The 26,922-nt window shown below is 43.4% G+C and overlaps 1 protein-coding gene across 4 annotated transcripts in view; it reads right to left on the bottom strand.

Annotated features, from left to right (window-relative positions):
* The window catches only part of LOC147034364 (uncharacterized), a 117,857-nt gene that overhangs the window by 31,615 nt on the left and 59,320 nt on the right, over nt 1–26,922 (bottom strand). For all 4 annotated transcript variants that reach the window (XM_085881517.1, XM_085881501.1, XM_085881508.1 and 1 more), the window contains exons 9-11: nt 21,141–21,228; nt 20,827–20,966; nt 18,983–19,314 (exon numbers count right to left, since the gene is read on the bottom strand). In XM_085881517.1, coding sequence (XP_085737643.1) covers nt 18,983–19,314; nt 20,827–20,966; nt 21,141–21,228 — 560 coding nt within the window. The remainder of the gene's footprint in view (nt 1–18,982; nt 19,315–20,826; nt 20,967–21,140; nt 21,229–26,922) is intronic.

The raw sequence follows: 26,922 nt of genomic DNA, 5'->3' as shown, positions 1-26,922 counted from the left end.
ACGACCCATGATGCGTCGAGTGAAATATTTTTTTATACAATCTTAAAACGTCTCCAAAACATCAGATTTTTACCAGAATTTCGACAACCCAGTTTTAAGCGTCCTAAGCGATCGCAAAAACCGAAGACAAAATTAAAATTGAAGTTAAAACGAACTCATAACGTCAAGTGAAGCAAAAATCTCCATTTCTCCACGTGAATTTACGGAATTATGTTTGACCTCACTGTGACCTTGACCTTTGACCGATTTTGACCAAAATCTAATCAGCACTAGCCATCACCCTCCTGAATCACGTGGTGTAATTTGACATTGATAGCTTCTTCCGTTCGAGTTATCTGTACCAAACCATCAAAAATCGAATATTTGACCTCACTGTGACCTTGACCTTTGACCGATTTTGACCAAAATCTAATCAGTGCTAGCCATCAGCCTCCTGAATCACGTGGTGTAAGTTGACATTGGTAGCTTCTTCCGTTCTCGAGTTATCATTTTTTGGATGTTTGACCTCACTATGACCTTGACCTTTGACCGATTTTGACCAAAATCTAATCAGCAGTAGCCATCAGCCTCCTGAATCACGTGGTGTAATTTGACATTGGAAGCTTCTTCTGTTCTCGAGTTATCATTTTTTGGATGTTTGACCTCACTGTGACCTTGACCTTTGACCGATTTTGACCAAAATCTAATCAGCACTAGCCATCACCCTCCTGAATCACGTGGTGTAATTTGAGATTGGTTGCTTCTTCCGTTCTCGAGTTATCGTGCCTACAAACAAACAAACAAACAAACTAACAGTCATAGACTGGTACTTACGAAATCGTCAACTTGACCTCTGACCTTGCCTAATAAAAGCTGTCTCGAGAGAAGGTAGCGACACAAACCAGAAGTTTATACGATGATTCTGTACCAAACCATCAAAAATCGTAACGTCGACCGAAGCAAAAATCTCCATTTCTCCACGCAATTATACCTTAACGTAACTCAACGACGCGTCTGCTCGAGCGCACTGCATCATGGGACGACCCATGACGCGTCGAGTGAAATATTTTTTATACAATCTTAAAACGTCTCCAAAACATCCGATTTTTACCAGAATTTCGACAACCGAGTTTTAAGCGTCCTAAGCGATCGCAAAAACCGAAGACAAAATGAAAATTGAAGTTAAAACGAACTCGTAACGTCGAGCGAAGCAAAAATCTCCATTTCTCCACGTGAATTTACGGAAGTATGTTTGACCTCACTGTGACCTTGACCTTTGACCGATTTTGACCAAAATCTAATCAGCGCTAGCCATCACCCTCCTGAATCACGTGGTGTAATTTGACATTGGTAGCTTCTTCCGTTCTCGAGTTATCGTGCCTACAAACAAACAAACAAACAAACAGAAACGGAAGTCATCAATATACTTACGAAATCTTTAGATTTCATAAGTAACAAACATAAAGGGCTGAAAACAGTAACCTCCGATCTTCGATGGCGGAGGTTTATTACAATATTCTCCGTTTTTTTTTTTTTCAAAAAGCGCGGGTATAATAAACATTCGTCAGATGCCTCAAATCAGGGTCTCCAGAAAAATACAAATACTGTCGTGGCCAAAAATATTGGCACCCTTGCTCTTTTTTCAAATAACTCACAATTTTCTCCAAAAATAAGTTGAAATTTACAAAAGTATTTGTCTCCACAATTCTTTATTTCACTGTTAATATTACAGAACCTTAGTTTTTAGATCCTCGTGGAAGATCTCCAAGTCTTACTCACATTGTTGTTCTTGTGGACTTTTTTGTTTCACAGCCTACAGCTTTCATGGAAACTTCCTGAAACTTGGCGTATATATGTAAAAATACCCTGCGCAGACAGTAACGATCTCCGATTTTGAAAATTCCTCCTAGAAAAAAAAGTTATGACGTCAAAATATCTCCGCTAATGGAAATCACCTAAAAAATTATCTATGAATCTAGGCAAGCCTTTTGAATTCTGTTTGCGTGAATCGAACAGGGCATTAGCAGAGATCAATTACCACACATGTGATACATCACGATGACGTCATATCAATTTTTATGATGCCATTCCTATTTTTTGACATTTTTTGTTTCATTTGTTTCACAGCCTACAGTTTTCATCGAAACTTCCTTAAACTTGGCACATATATGTAAAAATACCATGTGCAGACAGTAACCATCTGCGATTTTGAAAATTCCTCCAAGAAAAAAAGTTATGATGTCAAAATATCTCCACCAATGGAAATCGCATAAAAAATTCTCAAACTCGGCAAGCTTTTTGAATTCTGTTTGCGGGAATCGATCAGGGCATTAGCAGAGATGAATTACCGCACATATGATACATCACTATGACATCATATCAATTTTTATGACATCATTCCTATTTTTTTGTTTCACAACCCAGAGTTTTCATCGGATCTTCATGAAACTTGCCATGTATATGCAGAAAGCCCACGCGCAGACAGTAACCATCTCCGATTTTGGAAATTCTTCCTAGAAAAACAGTTGACGTCATAATATCGCCACTAATGGAAATCACTGATACCATTATCTCCGAAACTAGGCAAGCTGTTTGAATTTTGTTTGCAGGAATCAAGCCAGGCATTAGCACAGATAATTTATCGCAAACCTGATACATCACAATGACGTCATATTCGTTTTTATGATGTCATCATAAAGAGGACCGGGATCTTAGCTCATTCGAGCTTGTTGATTCAGAACTTAATACATCCTTTTAAATCAGAAAATATAAAGAAATAGCACTGAAAAAATTATTGACACTCTCAACTAAATATCTGGCAGCACAGCCTTTGGAAAAAAATAACTTCTTATAGCCATGGAAGCGCTTCCTATAGCCATGAATGAACTTTCTACACTTCTCTACTGGCAGTTTGGGCCACTCTTCTTGTACAAACTGCTCCAGTTCTCCCAGATTTGAAGGGTGCCTTCTCCGAACTGCTGTTTTCAGATCTCCCCAGAGGTGTTCAATGGGATTTAGATCTGACTCATTGCTGGCCACTTCAGAACAGTCTTGCACTTTGTCTTGAACCATTCCTGGGTGCTTTTTGAAGTGTTTGGGGTCATTGTCCTGCTGCAAGACCCATGATATTCAATGGAGACCCAACTTTCTGACACTAGGTTGAACATTACGTTCCAAAATGCCTTGGTAATCTGATTTAATGATGCCATGTACACATTCAAGGCACCCAGTGCCAGAGGCAGCACAGCAACCCTAAAACATCACAGAACCTCCTCCATGTTTGACTGTAGGGAAGGTGTTCTTTTCTTTGAAGGCTTCATTTTGTTTTCTGTAAACATGGAGATGATGTGCTTCACCAGAAGCTCGAATTTGGTCTCATCTCTCCACAGGACATTCTCCCACAAAGATTTTGGCTTGTTCAGGTGTGTTTTGGGAAACTCCAGTCAGGCTTTCTTTTGTCTCTCTCTCTCAGCAGTGGGGTCCTCCTGGGTCTCCTCCCATAGAACCCACTTTCATTGAGTGGGCGACAGATGGTGCGAGTTGAAACTGTCGTATCTTGTGTCTAAAGGTCAGCTCGAATCTGTTTGGCAGTTGATAGAGGTGCTTTCTCCACCATTCGAACAATCCTTCGCTGCAATCTTCAATCAAGTTTCCTCTTATGGCCACGTCCAGGGAGGTTGGCTATAGTGCCATGGGCCTTAAACTTCCTGATAACATTGTGTACGGTGGACAAAGAAACATCAGTCTCTGGAGATGGACTTGTCACCTTGAGATTGTCCATGCTTGGCTACAATCTTGTGTCTGACCGCCTCAGACAATTCTCTGGTTTTCTTTCTTTTCTCGATGTTCATTGCAGTACACACAGTGACACAAAACAGCAGAATGACTCCTTTTCTCAATTCAAACTGATTGAATGAGTGATTTTTATATTGCAGGCACCTCAAGCTCACCACAGGTCAATTCAATTCTAAAGTAAATAGTCCAGGAGCAAGGACCTGAAAAAAATGAAATCCTTCAACACTCCCTACAGAAAAGGTTTGACTTGACAGAGTGGTAGAATAGACCCTATAGAACACCTCCAGGTAGTATGCGGTTTCAAATTGTGGTATCATTAAAATTCTACAGGCCATTATACATACCAAGGGTACTTACCAAGAGGGTCACTGTGGGCTAGCAAAATTTAGGGGAGGGGTAACGTAAACGTGAATATCTTTGTCGAGACTCAACCCATTTTCAATATTGAGGTATCATTGGCTTCGTATTATAATTCTCTTTCAGAATATGTACAGAAATGTCGATATTCATTCAACTGTACAACCACAAGAGGTGAAAATCACAAACAAATCAAATATGAGCTTTTTTATATTTTAGGCATCTTTAAGAGCATACCAAGTTGTCAAGTCAAACTTTTCTGTAGTGGGTATTGAACAATTGAATTTTTCACAGGTTCGTGCTGCTGGACTAAAAAAATGCTGTGTTAGTCTATTTTTTAATGAAATTCTTATGGACTAGATAATTACAAAAATAAAGTTTTAAAATGTCATCTATCTATAATTCCAGCAATTTGTGTGTCTGGGTGTCTGTGTGTGTGTGTCTGTGTGTGTGTGTGTCTGTGTGTGTGTGTCTGTGTCTGTGTGTGTGTGTGTCTGTGTGTGTCTGTGTGTCTGTGTGTGTGTCTGTGTGTGTGTGTGTGTGTGTCTGTGTGTGTGTGTGTGTGTGTCTGTGTGTGTGTGTGTGTGTCTGTGTGTCTGTGACCGCCGTTTCTCGACAACCGTTGGTCCGATCTAATTGAAACTTGCCAGGTATATTGCTGGGGACCCGAGGATGCGCCTTTTCAAGGTTTGATATTAATCGGACAAGTGCTTCCCAAGTTATGGCCATTTATTTACCAAACCAATGATAGACACGTTGTTGCGTGCGCGTGGCCGATGGGAAAGGGAAGTTCAGCCGCGCTCGCCATTACAGGTTACAACGTATGGCTTCAGGATCCATTACAGGTTATAACGTACGGACTTCCGGATAATGATGACCGTGTATTCTCATAATTTCTCGATTTCTTATGCGCATTTATAGATAAACACAATGCCCCAAGTTATGATCGTTTTCAAATTAGCCGGTGTATAAATTTCGGTAACAGAGTGCTGGTATGCTCCGAACCAGGAAGTAAATTTTTTTTCTCTCTCTTCTCTTTTTGTTTTTCCTTGCCAAGACATTGCGAAAAAGTAAAACACGTTGGTGCTAATTGAATAATTGGGTATTAAAACTAAATTGCGAATAATCGTAACTGCGAATAATATTCGAACTTCCGGGCCACGCACGTACGGGCACTCGAGAGCGAAGAAACGGCCTGCGTGGTTGTTGTTTGTTGCTCGCGGTTTGAATATTTATTTATTTATTTTATTATTATTGTTTTTTTTACGGGCACGTACTAGTGTTAATAATGATAGTAAAAGAAGCTGTGGGTTAACATAGTTGCTTTTCTGTGTCATTCCAGATTGAACATCTGAAAGAATCCTACTAGCCAACCGAAGCAATGGCCAGTTCAGAGAGTCAGGCAGTCGTGCAACTTTTACCTGTAAAGAGACAGAAGTTGACGAACTTTCACAAGTGCATAATTTGTCAGATGGACTCAAACGAGACACTGAGGAAAGCCCGAGATACCTCCATACAGACACTTGTTGCAGCACTGGAACTCCGACGAGATGAAGTATACGAACGTTTAAAATCAGATTTTGACAGTTTGGCAACTAAGGATGTTAAATGGCACTCAAATTGCTACGAAAAATGGACAAGCAAAGAAAACCTGCGTTATATGCAGAGGAGAAGATCTGCATTCTCACCGACACCAGCAGAAGAATCTAAGATTGGCACACAATCTGAAACAAGTTTGATGGAGACCTCCAGGGTATCCAGGTCCCAGTCAACGTCCACTGACTGGACTATGTGCCTCTTCTGCAAGAAGAAAACACACAGAAGGGTAAAGGAGATGACCATGGTCAGAACTTTCCAAGCCTGTGAAACTATTGTGCAAGCAGTGACCGCAATGGGCGATGAGGACATGTTACGGACTACTGGTGCTGTCAGTAACGATATAATGGCATAATGGGAGCAGAAGCTAGATACCACAGAGCTTGCCATGCCTCATACATCAGCAAAGCTAATCTGCAGTATGCTGGCTTCCATGAAGGGAGACAAGAAACTTGTTACGATACGGCATTCAAGCAATTGGCTGAAGATATTGCTGCTGACCTGAATGGTGGGAAGGCCTTTGATATGACAATTCTTCTGGACAGATACAATCATTTTCTGCGCGGACAGGGAGTGGCAGTCGACAGCTACACTACCCAGTGACTCAAACTTCGACTAAAGAAACACTTTGGAGATGACATTGCCTTCCATAAGCCATATGATCTTCGTAAGTCCGAGCTTTTGTACTCAAGCTCCATATCCCTTCAAGATGTCATCAACTCTGCCGATCAGTGTAACACCGCAACAGCCACGGGTGTACCAAGAAAACAGCCCACAATTGCAATGGATGATTGCGACAGGGTGAGTCTGCTGTACCGCACTGCGAAACTCATCAAGTCGGAGATCAATGAATGCCAAGGCATATCAGTCAGACCACCTAATATCATGGATCTAACCCTGACAAAATCCAAATCTGTGATACCAGACAGTCTTTACTGGCTACTATGCTGGGTTATTGCCAAACCAGAAAAGGAAGATGAAGATGAGTTTTCAGTACCAGAATGTCGCAACTCATCAGATGAAAGACATGTTTTGATGCTTGCTCAGGATGTTGTACACTGTGCGACTCATGCTAGAACTAACATGCCCAAGCATGTGGCCCTGGGAATTGCAGTTCGCCATATGACGAGGTCAAAACAGCTCATTACCATGCTGAGCAGAATGGGCCACTGTGATTCCTACGATGATGTTGAAGCAACCGACACAAGCCTTGCACAGGAGATCCTAGCCAAGAGCGACATCTTTGGTACGGTATTGCCATCAAACATCTCCCCAGGCATCTTTGTCCAGGTGGCAGCAGACAATAATGACATGACTGAAGAGACTCTTGAAGGAAAGAAGACAACTCATGCCACTACAGTAGTCCTCTATCAACGAGGGCACTTTGGTCCAGTCCCCGAGACGAGGGTCTATTCAGACCAGACAAAAAGGAAACGGACACTTCAATCCACTGGGATGTGCCAATCCATCAGAGAGTACAGTGCATATGGAAAGCGGCCTGCTGTTACCAGTTTCTCCGGGAAGATACAAGCTGAGTGGTTCAAATGCTCTGAAAGCTTGCATCCGGCAGCCTGTAAGATGGATCTTGCTCGGGTATCGATAAGGATGACACCCATGAAGCTGTTTGAGGTGGAGCTCTTCGCCACAGAAAAAACAAAAAGTACCTAGCTGGAGTGGCTTCAATGCTGTGGTACACTCCTGTGTTCCCATTCGCACAAATATCGGCTACTGCCCTATGATCGATGGTTCCCCTACAGAGTTCAGCACCGTATACACAGTTATGAAGAAAGCGCAGTCCATGATGGCAAGCCTTGGCCAGAATGACAGCGTTATTACATTTGACCTTGCTATATATGTTAAGGCCAAAGAGATTCAGTGGCGCCTACAAGAAGAGTTTGAAGACATGGTGATACGCATAGGAGGCTTCCACATTGCAACGAATTATCTGGCTGTGCTGGGTAAAAAGTACCAGATGTCAGGCATCGAGGATCTTCTGATAGAATCTGGCATGTATGGCAGTTCAACAACCTCGACCCTCCTGAAAGGGAAGTTTTACAATCGTGGAGTGAAAGCCCACAAGATAGTCATGGAAGCCATGTTTCATCTGCAGTGGCATGCTTTCGTGAAGTGGCACTCGAGGCAGGAGGGCAGTGATGTTGATGAAAATGCTGTGATGGAGCAAGTGACAGAATGCCAACTAGCTCTGGAAGAAGAAAAAGATGTCCAGAACACCATGTTGAGGATGTGTGATGCTATTAGAACATTAGAATCAGAGTTCACAAGGTTCCAAACTGAGGCACGGGGCAAGTCGCAGGTGTTTGCCTACTGGAGTGATTATGTATCCATGGTACAGCTGCTCCTCCAGTTCATCAAGGCAGAGTGGACTGGAAACTGAATTCTGCATCTCTCTGCTACTGCTGCAATGACCCCTCACTTCTTCGCAATGGATTGACCCAACTACGCCAGGTGGCTTCTTGTTTATCTGGCTGACATGAATCAGCTGCCTGAGACCCATCCTGCGGTCAATGAAGAGTTCATGTCTGGCAATCATGCTATCACTCGATCGCCTCAACCTTTTGCTCAAGTGTGGATTGACATGGCCCTAGAGCAGTCCATCAACCGCGACAGCAAGACAAACGGTGGCATCATAGGGATCAGTCAGAGAGCAGGAGCTCTAGAACGATGGTTCCTGACATGTCATGAACGAGCAGCAATCGCAACCGCAATGAAGGAGATGTGTGCCATACAAGACTCAGATCGTGTTGGTACCCACAGAGAAGCAGCACCAAAGAGGGTGGAGAGAGATGAAAGTGATGTTCAGAAGCTGCTGACAGTAATCACGTCAGAGCTTAAGGCACCGTCACACCTTGATGATTTAGCCAGCAATGGCAACATATAAAAATGTATGTAAAACGTTGGCATACGCTGAACTTTTGATGTTTTTTTAAAGTTTTGGTCGTATTCATAACGTGTTGGTCGTATGCATAACATATTAGTAACGGGCACAGAACGTTTCGTTGTCTAATAGATAACTTATACCAATGAATGCTTAGCCTGTTGTCGGCGTTCACAGCCTATGCCCAACGATAGTTTAACTTAGGCATAGCGCGCTGCACGTATCGCCGATGAACTCGTGGCGTAGCCTGTTAAAAACCTGCCGCACGCCGATTTAAATCATAACCGCCTGAAAATTGAAAGTGTCAACCACGCAGTCACACCTTGACGATTTAGCCAGCGTATGCCGACGTATGAAAAATTTGCCGAACCAAGCTGGCACACGTCGAATACGTTATGGGTAAGTTGTGTATACGTTAAGAGCATGCTGAAAAACGATGAAGTACGCTGGCATATTTCGTGGTACGTCTCGTACGTCGTGAAATTTCAAGCATGCTGAAAATTTTACGACGTACTCGCCGTATGGCTCACACGTTCCGCTACGCTGGGAATAAGTTGTAGGCACGATATACGATCGTTGACACATGTCGACACAAGTTCCTTGTAAGTTACTCATAAGTCTAAACACGTCGAGGTAATGTTTAGCATACCCAAAACTTATTTTCTCCGTCAAGGCACATTTTTTTTTCTCCTTAGCTCCATGAAGGCACATGACGAAATATCTGAAGTTGTTGTTTTTTTATTATTATTATTATTATTATTATTATTATTATTATTATTATTTTTTTAGTCTATCACGAATTTTAAAATATATTCGGACATTTGCTTTTAAGTTTCGACGTCGACGTGACAATATCCTCAAACAGAAAATATTCACAGAGGAGGAACTAAGAATAAGACATGAGCAAACTGAAGAGGCAATCGGACGTGACGTAACGGCACGTGACGAAATATCGGAAGTTGTTGTTTTTTTTTTTTTTTTTTAAACGCTGCCAATACGCCATTATACGGTCGCTGTAAATTAGAAACACGTTCAGCAAGTTCTGTGGTCGTCTGGAAGACGTCAATCAAATACATCGACATACGTCAATATGCGTTGGAGGTACGTTACACATAGGTTAGAAATAAGTTTTGGGTACGCTAAGCATTACCTCGACGCGTTTCGACTTATGAGTAACTTACAAGTAACGTGCCTCGACGTGTGTCAACGATCGTGTAACGTGCCTACAACACGTTACTCATAGGTTATAAATAAGTTTCGGGTACGCTAATCATTACCTCGACGTGTTTCGACTTATGAGTAACTTACAAGTAACGCGTGTCGACATGTGTCAACGATCGCATAACGTGCCTACAACTTATGGCCAGCGAAGCGGAACGTGTTAGTCATACGCTGGCATACGTCGTAAAATTTCAAGCATGCTAAAATTTGAGGACAACCGCAAAGTACAACGATGAAAGCCAGCATACCACAACGTATGGCAGTGTTTTTCAGCATGCTCTTAACGTATACAAAACTTACCCATCACGAATTCGACGTGTGCCAGTGTTTCAGACAAATTTTTCATAAGTCGGCATACGCTGGCTAAATCGTCAAGGTGTGACAGCGCCTTTATGACCGATCCCCTCTCCCTAGACAACGTTGATGATGGAATTTCGGCACTGATTAACATTGCCACAGGTATCAGGATGCCCCCAGATGCTGCTACACGCATGGTTAACTCCTACCAGATCGGCACAGCTCAAATGACAACATTTGTTGAACAGAGACTGAACACCAATGAAGTGACATTTTGGGATTCCCTGCCAAACCTGAAGATCAAAACATTTGCCACACTAAGCAAGAAGAAAACAGTGAAGCTAACTAATGAGAAAGTTATCACTCTTAGTGCTGACCATGAACTCTTTGGGCACCTTCTGATCACAGGAAAGTCAAGGGACATCAATCTGAGAGAACTCCTCAGCTACGAGTTATCAACAGTGCCATTATCCCTGGCCCATTACGATGGCAGCTTGAGGAAGACCAACAAGAGCGTGCTCATTGCTGAGTTAGAGAAGAAGGTAGATGTCCATCCAAAACTGCCACAAGTCACAACCAGCCAGATGTCTACGGCCCACATCGTCGATGCAATTGCGCTGGTAGAGATGACAAAGTCCGCTGGTGCTGCAAACTTTGGTGAAATGGCATTTAAGTATAACAGCCTGGTTACTGCCCCTCTACATCGGAATGGTTGTCAGCGGGTTGATGTTGTCTTCGACCGGTACTCCAGCCTCTCAATCAAAGCTGGGGAGCGAGAGAAACGAGGAACATCTGCAGCCTTAGAGGTGACAATCCAAGGGCCAGCCACTCCTATTCCAAAGCAGTGGATCAAATACATTGCAAATGTAGAAAACAAAGTCAACTTGTGTGCCTTCTTGGCAGACACATGGTGCCACATGGGGTAGACACTCTGCTTGATGGTCAACACCTAGTCATGGGTGGTGGTTTCAAGAACCCGCAGAAGTCTGTGCTAGTCATCAGAGGACACTGCGAAGAACTGGTTCCCCTCAAGTCAGGTCATGAAGAGGCAGACACACGAATATTGCTACATGCAAAACATGCCTCTCGTGATCACAACAGGATTGTGATTCAATCACCTGACACAGATGTGGCTGTCCTCTGCACCACACACTACAGAAAACTCCAGTGTCGGGAGTTGTGGTTTCGGACTGGAATCAAGGATAAAGCTAGGTATATTCCTACCCACAGCTTGGCACACAAACTAGGACATGAGCTGTGTAATGCTTTACTCGGCTTCCACGCACTCACTGGGTGCGATTCAAACAGTGCACTCTCAGGACTTGGCAAGAAAAAGGGTTTCAATGTCTTACTTGACAGTAAAGAGCATCAGACCAGTCTGGGACAGCTTGGAGAAGAACCCGAGCTCAGCAACAGCACTTCAGAAGCATGTGAAGCCTTCATATGTGCAATGTACTCAACAACCAAGGGGGCTGGGAGGAAAGTGAACAATGTGAGATACTGGCAGTTCTGTCAAAAGGGACAAAGAAATGAAAATCTCCCCACTACATTCGACAGTTTACAGCAACATATAAAGCGAGGAAATTACCAGGCCTATGTATGGAAGAGAACATTTGAGCCTACACAGAGCCTTCCACAAGCAGCTGGAAAATTCAGGATGGTGCCCTGCAGCCTGTGCTCATGACCAAAGATCCAGCACCACGGGGTCTTCCGGAGCTGACCGTCTGTCACTGCAAGAAGTCTCTCTGTCGCCGAGCCGACTGCACATGCAGAACCAACCACATGCCATGCACAGAAGCATGTGCATGTATGGCCGAAGAAACTTGTGAAAATCCAAGAACAATCTTTGAATCCAGTGGTGAAGAAGACGCTGACTAAAAGTTACAACAAATGACATCTTCATGCTTCCATGGCGAATGTGATTCCTTGTTGCCAGACACAAATATTACAAACCGCTCTGCCGAATGCGCTTCCATGCAACCATGCACAACTATTATGATTCGCTCTCACTAATGTGCTTCTGTGTTGTCATGCACAGCTCCCAGTGTCGAGCATGATAACTATTATCATCCACTTTGATGAATGAGTAGCTTCCGTGCTGCCAGAGACAACTATTATACTCGGCTTTCACTGATGTACTTCTGTGCTGCCAGAGACAACTGTTATACTCGGCTTTCACTGATGTACTTCCGTGTTGCCAAAGACAACTATTATACTCAGCTTTCACTGATGTACTTCTGTGCTGCCAGAGACAACTATTATACTCGGCTTTCACTAATGTACTTCCGTGTTGCCAAAGACAACTATTATGCTCGGCTCTGATGTATGTGCTTCCGTGTTGCTATACACTAGTAAAAGACAAACGCCAAAAAAATAACAGTTGCAGTTTTCTTTATGCGTGCCTCTGTATGTATATGAATTTCTGCAGAACAATACTTTAAGTGTTTGATTTCCAAAATGTATACATACCAGTAGTAATTGAGAAACACCGTTCACCTTCATACGAGAACACAATTAAAAATGTCAGAAAGTTTGAATTGGTGTAATATTTTAGCTTTGGTGATGCCATGGCAAAGACCATTTTGAAATAACTGTACATACTCTGATAGAGAATTATAATAGGAAGCCAATGATACCTCAATATTGAAAATTGGTTGAGTCTAGACTCTAGACAAAGATGTTCACGTTTACGTTACCCCTCCCCTAAATTTTGCTAGCCCACAGTGACCCTCTTGGTAAGTACCCTTCGTATGTGTAATGGCCTGTAGAATTTTAATGATACCACAATTTGAAACCACATACTACCTGGAGGTGTTCTATAGGGTCTATTCTACCACCCTGTCAAGTCAAACTTTTCTGTAGGGGGTGTTGAACGAATTTCCTTATTTGGCCTCATATGAGAAATGGCTGCTGGACTAAAAAGATAATCACCTGCTTGAAAACCAATTATTTCTAATAACTTCTAAAAGGTGCCAATAATATTGTCCGGGCCATTTTAGGATTTCTGTGTGGAACAAGCTCAGATTTAGTAATTTTTTTTAGTAATTTAGTAATTTTTTTTCAGCTTTTTTTGTTTTGTTCCACTGCAAACCAATGAAATACATTTGTGGATACAAAAGATTTTATAATTTCAACAATTTTCTGGAAGAAATGGTGTTACTTGAAAAAAGTGCAAGGGTGCCAATATTTTTGGCCACGACCGCATGTACAGTCAACCCTCAAAATCCGTGAGTTCTGCATTTGCGAGTTTGGCAAATTGGTAAATGTACAGATTCAACGCGACCTGTGTATTCATGAGTTTGCTATCCCCGATCACCCGACTCATGTATCCCCCACACCAAAACAACCACCAACACCGGGTACATGAGGGAGAGGTGCACAGATGTTAATACAGTACAGTACTGTATTTGATTTCCAAACTGCAAACACCTCGCTACGCCTCCTGCCTCACTGTCATTAAATTATAATCACCGTTAATTATTGCCTCCTCCTCCTTTATGTGCAGCACAAGGCTGCGAGTAGCATCATTGGCTGGGGGCACGACTGTACTGCTGATGCAATGCCAAATACCAAGACACTTGTACTCATTTTGCCAACCTTGGAAGGATGACAGGCTGAGTCAACCATACTTGGTGTTAATTCAACGGCAGAACAGGGCCTTGAACTCAAGACCATAGGATCTTAAGCCAGTCACATAACCGTTAAGCAAACACCAGGCTTACAATCATGGCCTCGAAACACACGATGAGTGGAGAAGGTGAGTCTGCTGGAAAGAGGCAGAAGTGAGGAGCTTGAGTGAAAATGTGAATGTGTTCGACAGACTGGTTACAGGTGCGAGTGCGTCCGCAGTGGGCAAGCATTTTGGTGTGAACGAGTCCAACATCTGGTCCATAAAAAAAAAATTGATGGACCCAAGTGATCGGAAAAAGCCACTCGTGACCAGAAAAAGCCATCGGGAAAGTGTTGTGGCAAGTGCTCCCACAACTTTCAAAGTTATTGTCTGACTTCCCCTCCAACACCACCACCATAATCATCAAACTTCAATAAAAACACTTCTGTATATACTCAATGCATTGTCATTTATTTATTTTAATCACTCTTCTTTGGAACCCAACCACCTTTTCCCCATGAAACTAAGGTATCCGTTAGGTTTTCCTGGACTGTAACCCTCATGGATACGGAGGTCCATGTGTACAAGTATACACAGTAGACTGGAAATTAGACCAAAGTAAAAACTACAAGGTGCTTCAATTTAAGGAAACTAAATGAAAACCAGCAAGTCACTAGATTTGATCATGATAGAAATTTCCACTTTACATCATTGTATAATAAAATAATAAAAACAATTAAGCTTTCATTTCATAGTCATTAAATTTGCCAACCATTTAAGTGAAGGTAGCCTTTGTGAATCTCTGATAAGCTGACAGGATGACCTAGAGGTATGGACACTCGCCTCAAACCTGTTTCGCCTGGGTTTGAATCCCAACCCAGCTATAAACTGTTTATCTCGGTGTTTCACAGGCAGGGCGATTTATCAAAGTGTGTGCTGTCTCTCGGACGGATGTTAAATGGGTGTCCAGTCTACCAGCATTCGTTGGTGGATGTTAAAGAGCCCAATGGTGTACTTCCCGAAGAGCAGGCGAGCCATCTCCGGCACCATGGCCAAATTACAAATTCCTGCCCTAACCAGCAGAAGGCGCTGCACCCTCAGCCAATGATGCTACCCTGCATCCTTGTGCTGCATACGAACAAATAAGTAATCTCTGAATGGCTGAAAAAAAATGCATGATGAAATTTTACAGCCAATCATGGAGATACAAACGTATGACAATGTGTGCTAAGCCGGTCATGCACAAGACAGAGGTAAAGAAAAAGAAATGCAGACAGAATGAAGATGTTGTTATCATGTGTGATGACATACAGTGCCTTCAGAAAGTATTCACACCCCTTGACGTTTTCACATTTCATTGTGTTACAGCCTGAATTTAAAATGGATTAATCGAGATTTTTTGTCACTGATCTACACATAATACCCCATTAATGTCAAAGTGGAATTATTTTTATTTTTAGAAATGTTTACAAATTAATTAAATATGAAAAGCTGAAATGTCTTAAGTCAATAAGTATTCAACTCCTAGCTGTGACACTCTAAATTGAGCTCAGGTGCATCCAATTTCCTTTGATCGTCCTTGAGATGTCTCCACAACTTCATTGGAGTCCACCTGTGGCCAATTCAATAGATTGGACACTATTAAGAAAGAAACGCACCTTTCTCAATAAGGTCCCACAGTTGATAATGCATGTCGACATAGCAGAAACTCTATCATGGTGTCCAAGGAACTGTCCGTGGAACTCCGAGATATAACTGAGAGGAGGAATAGATCTGGGGAAGGGTATAAAACAATTTCCAGTGTTGAAAGTTCCCAAGAACACAGTGAATGCCATCATTAGGAAATGGAAAGAATATGGAAATACCCAAACTCTTCCTTGAGCTGGCCGGCCGACCAAACTTAGGAACTGGGCAAGAAGGACCTTGGTCAGAGATTTGAACAAGAACCCAATGTCTGCTCTGACAGAACTACAGAGTTTCTTGTCTTAAGGCCCGGTCACACCTTGACGTTTTAGCTAACGTATGCCGATTTTTGAATTTTTTTTTTCTAAAACGCTGGCAAACGTTGAATACGTTATGGGTAAGTTTTGATAACATTGAGAGCACGCTGAAAAACACTGCCATACGTCGTTGTACGCTGGCTTTAAACGTTGTACTTTTTGGTTGTTCTCAAATTTTTTCATGCTTGAAATTTCACGACGTATGCCGGCGTATGACTCACACGTTCCGCTACGCTGGTCACAAGTTGTATGCACGGTCTGCGATCGTTGACAGACGTCAACACATGCTACTTGTAAGTTAATCATAAGTTGAGACACGCCGAGGTAATGTTTAGCATACCCGAAACTTATTTCTAACCTATGATTAACGTGTTGTTGGCACGTGACGCGATCGTTGCCACACATCGACAGACGTTACTTTTAAGTTACTCATAGGCTGAAAGACGTCGGTATAATGGATCGTCCTTGCGTCAGCGTCCACGGCCACGGCCAGGACACTTATTTGCAGCATTCTTCAAACTTTTCTTCGGCATGACGAGGATGTTCACACTTCGATGTCTAGCTTGGCTATGATTCCAATTGTCCATCGGCAGCGTCTATTTAAAATATTCGAGTTTGAGCGTTTTAACACGTTCAGAAGAAACGCTTCAAATTTCAAAACCCCAGCATCAAAAAACAAAGGCGAGTGACAGCAATTTAAATCGTTCATTGTAAACAATTAAAATAGCCGAGTGGTACCGTTTAAAAGTCATTGAGTGTAAAAAAAATCCAATTGTTGAGCGCAAGCGTCTACTTTCAATAGTGGAGATGCAGCCATTTAAATCGTTAAGTGGCAGCCTATGAATAGCAAACCCTACGTCACCGGCAAAGATAAACTGCCGCACGATATGGATAAGTTAGGCTATCGTTGGGCATAGTTTGTGAACGCCGGCTTCACGATAATTATTTGTTGTTATATCGTATCTATAAGTAATCAAAGCGCTCTATGCACATTATTAGTTCATTGTGCATTTGTCCAACCCATTATGAATAGACCTAAATCGTAAAAACAAGCTATAGCTCATTGTTGAAAAAGCCCCATAAAAAATTAGCCGCGAAGAACTTCGAACTATGGTGAAAAGATGTCTCCTACCCGTGGACACGCGGACGCAAGGACGATCCAGCATAACCCACACCCTCCCCCTCACACTCACCTACTACTGCCAACATGAACAAACTAATACTAATACTAATACTGTTACTGCTGACATGGACATCGACTCAAAAAGGACTCGAAAACACTGTTGGGTTCCCCTTTTATGAGCAGCATTTATATATACCAATTCTCAAAACCGCTGGGAACACGTCTTTATATGGCAGTTGTAAGCTAGAAACACGTTCATTTATTTTTTTTTGTTGACTGGAAGACGTCACTGGAATACGTCTACATACGTCGATGTGTGTTGGGACTACATAAAGAATTGGTTCAAAGCACGTCAAACACAAGTTAGAAATAAGTTTCGCGTAAAAAAGACATTACCGCGACGTGTTTCGACTTATGAGTAGCTTATAAGTAGCCTTTGTGGACGTGTGTAAAACTTATCCCCATCGCATGCGGAACGTGTGTCATACGCCGAGTACGTCGTAATATTTTGAACATGTTTAAAATTTCTTGACGTACTCTACTTACTACGACGTATGATAGCGTACTTTAGCGTTCTACTCACGTATACCAAACTTACTCATACCGTATTTGACGTGCCCCAACGTTTTAGACACATTTTTCTTAGGTCGGCATACGCTGGCCAGATCGCCAAGGTGTGACCGCGATGTTGTCACTTCCATTTCTACAGCAGTTATGATTCGAATCGTTGTGAGTCAGCCTTTTAATAGGCTACGTCACGACATCGTCGGCGATGCGTGCAACGCGCTATGCCTAAGTTAGACTATCGTTGGGCATCGGTTGTGTAGGCCGACAACAGGTTCAGCATTCGTTGGTATAAGTTATCTATAACACAACGAAATGTTCTGTGTCCGTTACCAATGCGTTATACATAAGACCAAGTCGCTATGAATCCGTCCGAATCTTTAAAAAAAAAAACATCAAAAGTTCAACGTAAGCCAGCGTTTTACATACATTTTAATACGTTGCCATCACTGCTAAAACGTCAAGGTGTGACCGGGCCTTTAGATGGGAGAACCAGCCAGAAGGACAACAATCTCTGCAGCACTTCACAAATATAGGCTTTATGGGAGAGTGGCCAGACGGAAGCCACTCCTGAGAAAAAGGCACATGATAGCATGCTTGGAATTTGCAAAAAGGTACGTGAAAGACTCAGAGCATGAGGCAAAAAATTCTGTGGGCCGATGAGACGAAAAATGAACTCTTTGGCCTGAAGGCAAAGCACTACGTCTGGCGAAAAGAGAGCACAGCTCATCTAGCACTATCCCTACCGTGAAGCATGGTGGTGGCAGCATCATGCTATGGGGATGTTTTTCAGTAGGAGGGACTGGGAGACTTGTAAGGATAGAGGACTGAGAGAACAATGAATGGAGCCAAATACAGGCAAATCCTTGAGGAGAACCTGCTTCAGAGTGCAAAAGACCTGAGACTGCAGCAAAGATTTATGTTCCAACAGGACAATGACCCCAAGTATGCAGCCAAAGCAACACTGGAATGGCTTCAGAACAAGAACATGAAAGTCCTTGAGTGGTCCAGTCAATGCCCAGACTTGAATCCCATTGATAATATCTGTGGAAAGACTTGAAGATTGCTGTTCACCGACACGCCTCATCCAACTTGACAGAGTTTGGGCAAATCTGCAAGGAAGAATGGAAGAAAATCCCCAAATCCAGATGTGCAAAGCCGATACAGATATACCAAAGAAGACTCAAAGCTGTAATCACTGTCAAAGCACTTCTACAAAGTATTGACTCAGGAGGCTGAATACTTATGGAGATTAGATATTTCTGCATTTCCTTTTCAATATATTTGTAAAAATTTATTCCAAAAAAAAAAGTTTTCACGGTCATTATGGGGTATTTTGTGTAGATCGGTGACATTTTTTAAAAAAAATTCAATCCATTTTCAAGTCAGACTGCAACACAACAAAATGTGAAAAAGTCAAATGGTGTGAATACTTCCCGAAGGCACTGTATGGCATCACTGTTCCATTTCATAAATACACGATAAAATATGGTATCGAAAAAGTACTAGAAACTGAAACAAAGGCATCAAAAGTTGCTACTTACAAGTTGCTGAAATCTGCCCAGCTGTCATCATCGTTCACAGAAGTTGTTTCGGAGGTTCCAAAAGGGTCAAAGTGTGAGTCAAAGCCAAGTTTACCAGACGACATGCCATTTCTATCCACCCAGGCAGTAGTAGATCCCTCTTCGCTAGTGACCGGAAGAAAAGGGTCACGAGGAAGGGTGGTGGAATCGTTTGCTTGATTCGACGTTTCTAGAGTCCCTTTCTTTGTGAGCAAATCCTTGGTTTTGTCCAACAAATAAGCCACATTTGGTCTCTTCTCTACACCCCCTGTAGCACCTTGGATCTCGTTGTTCCATTCCTCGAGATGATCAGCCTGTAGTGGTTGTGGAAAGGTCAGCCTGTGGTGGCCTCATCCGTTTTACACGTTTTCTCATCTCCTAATGCATTTATGTGTGAAGGTATTGTCACAAGAGTATGGTAAAACAATGTTAATGTTCACAGTTCAATAAAATTGTACGAGTATGCCAAACATTACCATAATCAACATTCTGCAAAATGAATTTGTAAGGGGATACATATTTGTGTGTGTTGGTGCCAGGTGATTTGGGGTACCTGTGGGATCACTGTGTGTACATGCTGGAACCTTGCACTATCATTTACTTTTTGAAACTGCCAGTGGTGGAATAAGTTAATGAATAACTGTATCCTTAATCATAAACCTCGTTATCTGAATTTGTTTACCTTCATGATTGCTAAATAACTTTTTTCCCTCCTCCTTCCTCTCTTTGACCTACTTCTTCTCCTCCTCCTCCTCCTCCACCAGCATTCCTCCTCCTCAATCACTACTAACCCCTTCACCACCACCACCACCACCACCACCACCACCTCCACAATCACTTCCCATTAAACTTCTCCAACCTTTCCACCCACATAATGCTTATTGTATTAATTAAGTGGTTGATGTTTTGTATGCAGCCTGTGGCTGCAGGTTGCATCATTTTTCTGGAAGCATGACTGTGCTGCTGATGCAGTGTCCCTGTTACCAGGAAGCTGGGACTCATTTCGCCGACCTCGGAAGGAGGACAGGTAAAGTTAATCAACCTGGTGTTATTACAACGGCATGACTGGCTCAAACTCAAGACCCTAAAATATTAAGCCAACCACCTTAACCGTCAAGCCAACACCAGGCTTAAATTAAATGGTGATTAGATGAGATGCAGGAAAATGAAACAATGTTCAGTGAAGCACAAGTAGATAAATGATATGATAACCATGACAAATTGAAACTGGCAATGGCTTAACCAGTCATAAATGGGGCACACCACTGACAGCGTAGGGACAAGAAGAGGATTGCATCAAACTTTGAATATTCTTATCTTGATAGAAAGAAAGTTTGGATTGACTAGTGGATAGAAAAAACATGTCAACACAAAGAGGTCACACTTCAAAAATAAGGTCAATCAACTTTGTGGCTTAAATAAATTACGAGTGTAATATTGATTGATAATAATCATTATATATATGTAATTTGAGAAATGTCTGCTTGTTTGTTTGATTTCTATGCATTCCTAAACTGATGGATGGCATGAGTTTAAAAACTATTGGTTGTACTTAGAGAAGGGGGGGGGGGAAGACTGAGAAAGTTGTTGATAAAAAAAATTTAGTCATAAGGGGGGGGGGGAGGTGGAAGGACCCAAATTCTCTCTATGTAAATGTGCATCGTACATTGCCACCTGGTGGAAGCCAGTATTTCTAGTCATAAATCAAAAATAAATATGGGAATTAACCCCCGAGTAAGGACAGGTTTGTTGCTACTTGTTCGTCATAATAATGAAAAGAAAATAATGAATAATAATAATGATTATAGCACTATAATTGAGCAAACCTTCTGCATGCTCGATGATTCTTCCATTCCCTTGCTCTGATAAATCTGCTTTTCGATAACGCGCAGGTCCGCAAAGCGCTGCACAAGGGACAACCTTTGCTTCTCCACCATTGCTTTGCCTCCCCAAGCTTCCTGATTACCTGCAGCAACACCACACCAAACCACCTTGTAGTGGTGACAGAACAGTCCACTAATTTATGCCTCTACAATAAGAATATTTTTAACTTCAAAATGGCTCTTTCGAGCCTTTCAAATCAATATGATACTTGAAGAAAAAGGTAGTCAAACATAGGAAAGATAAGTTCATTACGCACCATTTGATTGACTCTGCTTTCCTTGCCGTGTTTGTTCTTCCAGGCTTTGCCTCTCTACCTGCAGCTCTTGCACATCCTTCTGCGCTCTCTGAGCATCAACAACCCAAATAACTCGGAAACAGTTCCATCCAAAATATTACATACCCTCTCTTTCTGCCACAACACACACTATATATATATATATATATATATATATATATATATATATATATATATATATATATATATATATATATATATATATATATATATATACATATACATATATACATATATATATATATACATATATATACATATATATATACACATATATATATACACATATATATATATATATATATATATATACATATATACATATATACACACATATATACATATATACACACATATATACATATATACACACATATATACATACATACATATATACATATACATGCACATCAAACATGCTCCAGAATATATATTGTTGCGAATTTGCGCCCGCTGGCGTGCGAACGGCCGCGTAACTCGAATCGCGGCACGTCGCCCACCGGACGGACAATTCTGTCGTGATCCTCTCGGAACAACGTCGGGAGCTAATCACGGGTGGGGGGTTAACCTCACCACGATCGTGCCAATTCCCCACCCTCGCAGGATAGGGTTGCTCGCCAAATTCGATCTAAATAAGTAACTGCGCGAATGGTCGACCGGGCGATCGTACCATGCCACAGGCCGATTCCGGACACAAACCGCTTAAGCGGTCCGTTCCGTGCTACAGTGATAATCGAGCGGTGTTATCGTCGGCCTTGACTGTTCCGATTAATTACTGGGACGTTGCACCCACTACGAACCCCTTTCCGTGATGCAAGATGGAGGGTCAATAAAAAGGAAAAGAGACGAAGCAGAGCGGGAACAGTCAACAAGTAAGCGTTTTATTCACACACACACAGACAAGCACGTATATACAGCCATACGGAATCAGAATGCACATAAAGCAATCAAAACAAAAGAAATGATGCAGAGCTACAACCGAATACGCGTACACACGGCAACACTTAAACGGTTCTACTTGTCGGACAGGCGCCTCCCACAGTCATTTATACAAAAAGCAAAGGAAGGAAAAGAAAGAAGTCGCGACTTCCCTTTTATGGCTGGTGAGTCCCTCTCCCGCGACCGTCAGCTTGGTCGCGCCTGGCCCCGACCTCTCTCGCGGCCGGGCGAACCCTCTCCGGCACTCCCCGTCCGGACGCGCAGGTCCACCTCGCAACGGGCGCTGCCGAGTCTCCCGTCTGTGCCTTCGTGACAGGGCCGCTCGCCAAGGCGCGGGTGCAGGACCTCTTCCCGAAGACCAACTCTCCACAAAAACCAACCGAAGACCACCAGCCAAGACGAAGAGGAAGAGGAATAGGCGGAAGAGGAAGTGCCCAAGAGGAAGAGGGAACAGAGGAAGCGCCCAAGAGGAAGAGGCGACAGAGGAAGCGGCCCAAGAGGAAGCGCAAGCACGCCCGCCCGTGTCCGTCTTTTATAGCGCGGGGCTCCGCCCTTCGCCCCGCCCCGTTCTCGGCTCCACCTTCCTTCGAGAGGGTTCCCGAAAAGGGCGTTCCCTCACGCTTTCCCTCCACCCCGCCACGTGTGGGGGCCGGGGGAGTCAGTTCTTGGCTCTGGGCCAGAGAATTATTCCCCCAAAATGAGACCCCTCCTTCACATGACCTCTGACCTTTGACCTGCATCGCCCCTCCTCCACTCCAAAGGATGGGGAAAAATGGCGGGGAAAACAGGCGGGAAAACCCGCGCGTCCTCGCAGCTCCTTCCTTTGCCATTCGGAAGCGGACATAGTGGTGAAGATGTAGTAGCATAGATGGTGGAGGTGGCGTGGTTGCAGTGTGGTTGGCGCTGTGATGGGGATGGCGTGGTTGTTGAAATGTTGTGTATTTGAAATAAAAGATAGAAAAAGAAAAACAACTAACTCAAAGCGTCGCAGCCCGGATGGATCACATAAATTGCCCTCTATACAATGGGTTTGGGCTAATTACACATGTACCTATGAAGATATCTCACCTGAGGGCCCTTTATGGTGTAATGCGAATTTCCACAGCCGTAACAATATATATATATATATATATATATATATATATATATATATATATATATATATATATATATATATATATATATATACAGTAGACTAGGCGTCATCGGAAAGTCGTCATCATCGGGACGGAAAAAAAAGTGACGACTTAGAAATGTGACGACTTGCGCATATGCGAACATTTATGATGACTGTGGGGTGAAGGATGAAGTCGCGCGTGGCCTGGACACGTTTGTGTGAGAGCCGGCTATTGTACCAAAAGGAAAACACAATCCTCGGGCATAGGTAGGGGTTCATTGGTGAGTTGGAAAGTGATCAAGCAAAGATGGAATTCATGAATCAGTTTATCAAAAGTAAAGATAATGAACAACTGTAAGACAACTGATATACCATCGGTGATGGTATGGTGACAAATTACATGACACAGTCATCGTGGTGATGATAACCACTCAATGCCTATGTGTGAGTGAGTGCGGTAATGTACAAAACAAGCCAATATAAAACCATGATCGGACTTCAACACGAAGCTCGATTGATCCTTTACTCCTTCACAAAGTAATCCGTTATGTTTGACTGCCTCAAACTCTTGGGCATCCGGTGCATGAGAAAGGACTCAAATCGGTCATTGTATTCCATGATGTTGTCTGGGCAATCCTCCACCAAAAGACAGTATCGGCGCATCACATCCAGACAGTATCGGTGAATCCACGCTGCCTGATTTGCCGCACCTCTTGACCTTGCCGATTCCCCACCTCACTTTGAATCTCTCTATCCAGTGCATCGGCAAGGTCTCGGCATCATCATGCCCGAGGTCCGCAGCGAACTTACGTGCCTTCAGCAGGAACATTTCACCGTCCAACCGAATATTTGGCTGAGCCGACATTTGCCGAAACCAGATGATGAGCGCGTCATTGACATCTTCAAAGGACACACATTTCACGCGTTTTCACACTTACCACCGGCCTCGTGATCTTCTCCACTTGTCCAAATATCTTGCCCTTATTCTTCAAGATATCGTTCAATGTCTGCTGTTTGATGTCCAACTTCTCAGCTATGGCTGTTTTCTTCATCAGTGGGGTTGCCTCGCAAAACTGGATAATGTCGTATTTTTCTTGGTAGGTTTTAGTTGTAAGCTTACGCTTAGTCGCCATTGTCCTGCCTGCAGTGCGATCAACGTGTGTACACAGTTATAAATAGCCTATCACTGGCGGTGTAAACCAATGAGCGAGCATCACGATTCCATGAAATCGGGCTTCTCACGAGGCAGCAGTTCCGTGTGACCAGTTAGGAGTGGTAATTTACTTGAGTTTCCATTACGCGGGAACGGACAACATCTGACGACTTAGAGATGACGACTTACAGAGGGATGACCCTTTATTCAAAGGGATTTAACATGAGATAAATTCGGGACTTTTTGACGCTGCCGACTTAGGCGAAGTGACGAGTTACACGCTGCCGACTTACGCCTAGTCTACTGTATATACATATATATATACACACACACACACACACACACACACACACACACACACACACACACACACACACACACACACACACACACACACACACACACACACACACACACACCAGGGGGTTGATTCAGCCTGTCATCCTTCCGAGGTCAGCGAAATGAGTACCAGTGTACTGAGCCAGTGTATACCCCGGTTAAAATAGGTGTACCATATCCCTGTGTCGTAAGAGGCGACCAGGGTTGCGTCGGGAAGGGCATCCGGCGTAAAACATGTGCCAAATCACGATGCGGATCATACGGATGATCCGCTGTGGCAACACCTAACAGGAGCAGCCAAAAGAAGAAGAAGAAGAAGAAGAAATATATATATATATATATATATATATATATATATATATATATATATATATATATATATATATATATATATATATATATATATATATATATATTGCTACGAATTTCGGTCTGCCCGGCGTGCGATCGACCAGGTAACTCAAACCGCGACCGCGTCGCCCACCGGAACGGACAATTCAGTTGTGACCCTCCTTGGAACAACTGCCAGGAGCTCGTCATGGGTGGGTCTTTCGACCCCACCACAATCGTGCCAATCGGCCAGCCGCACAAGATAGGGTTGTTCGCCAAACTCGACCTACCTAAGTACCCGCGCGGGTAGTTAACCGAGCGATCGTACCTCGCCGCTGGCCGACCGAGGACACGAACCGCTTAAGCGGTCCGTTCCGTGCTTCAGTGATAACCGAGCGGTGTTATCGCTGGCCCCGACGGACGTGATTATTTACCGGGTGCTTACACCCCTCCTACCAATTCCTTCCGTAATGCAAGATGGAACTTTCAAACAAGGGAAAGGACGCAACGAAACGGGGAACAGTTCAACAAGCACATTTATTGCACACTCAGACAAGCACGTATTTTACAGCCATACAGTAATTCAGGCACGTATACAGTGAAAGCAAGCAAAGGCAGAGTTACAACCGAATACGAGCAATGAGAATGTACATGCACAGTCACTTACACAGGTCTACTTTACAAGACGGCGCCAACACATGCACTTACACAAAAGCAAAGGAAAAAGCCACCCTCAAAGGCAAGGGTGGCGGACAGGTCCGTGGACCAAATGTGCGTGGAACCTGGATTAGCGGCCAGGTCCACGAGACCGAAGGGTCTTACCCGCGCCCTCGTGGCGCGATGGCAGGCAAGCCGCGATGTCAGCGTAGCTGCGCCTGGCTTCGTGCCCCTGGCGTGACCGGTGAGCTCTCTCTCCGTCGATCGGCCCCCGTCTGCCTTTCCCATCTGCTTCGAGCTCCATCTCCCGACTCTGCCCCACCGACACTGCCGCTGTCGACCTCTTCGAGCTCAGTCCGGTTCTCTGACCCCTCCAGACTGCCACTCCACCGACTCCAGACTGCCACTCTCCAGACCCGACTTGACTGCCTCGAGCTGCACCGTGCTCGAGCTTATATCGGCCGGGGGAGGAGCGCATATGCAAATTTGTGGATCACAGCGGGTTCAGAGGCGGGGCTACACCACCTGATGCTCAGCCATTGGATGGATGAAAAGTGGGCGTGAATCATTCTTGATCCGATTTCTCCTTCGAAAGGATCCCATTCACAACCCATGGCATGACGTTTGGTAGAAAGGCGAAGGTGGTGGGAGTTTGCTGCGGTGGTTAGGGAAGGGTGTTGGTGGTGGAGATTTGGTTGCTGGCAGGCATCGTTTGAGAATGGCGGTGAAGCGATGATTGCGGGGTGGAGTTGTGGAGGTAAAGAGGCGAAGGTGGTGGTGTTTGAGTTGTACTTGTTTGGGAATGATGTTGGTGATGGCGATTTGGTTGTTGGGGGATGATTGGTCCAAAATAATGATAGAAAAAAGAAAAACGGCTAACTCAAAGGATCACAGCCCTGTGAACACGGAAATTCCCTCTAAACAACGGTGGGGAAATCTAACTACACATATACTTATCGTCATAACTGATCTAAGGTCCTTTATGGTGGTCTGCGAATTTCCACAGCCGTAACAATATATATTACATACATACATACACAGTGTGTTCTTGGAGAAAGCACGTTTGCCTTGCTTGCTTAAGGTAAATAGGTATATTGCTACAAGAATCGTTATTTCTTTAAATTATCAGATTTCACTCCTGATTTCAACATTTATTTCATCCGGACGATTTCCAATCCTTGAAACCGAAATAATATTTCCATGATCTA

This window comes from Eptatretus burgeri, chromosome 1 (genome assembly GCF_056783735.1).
Source record: "Eptatretus burgeri isolate ZD-2024b chromosome 1, Ebu_testis_v1, whole genome shotgun sequence".
Taxonomy (NCBI): domain Eukaryota; kingdom Metazoa; phylum Chordata; class Myxini; order Myxiniformes; family Myxinidae; genus Eptatretus; species Eptatretus burgeri.
Note: the sequence above shows the minus strand (reverse complement) of the source record. Positions and strands in the feature narration are given on the sequence as shown.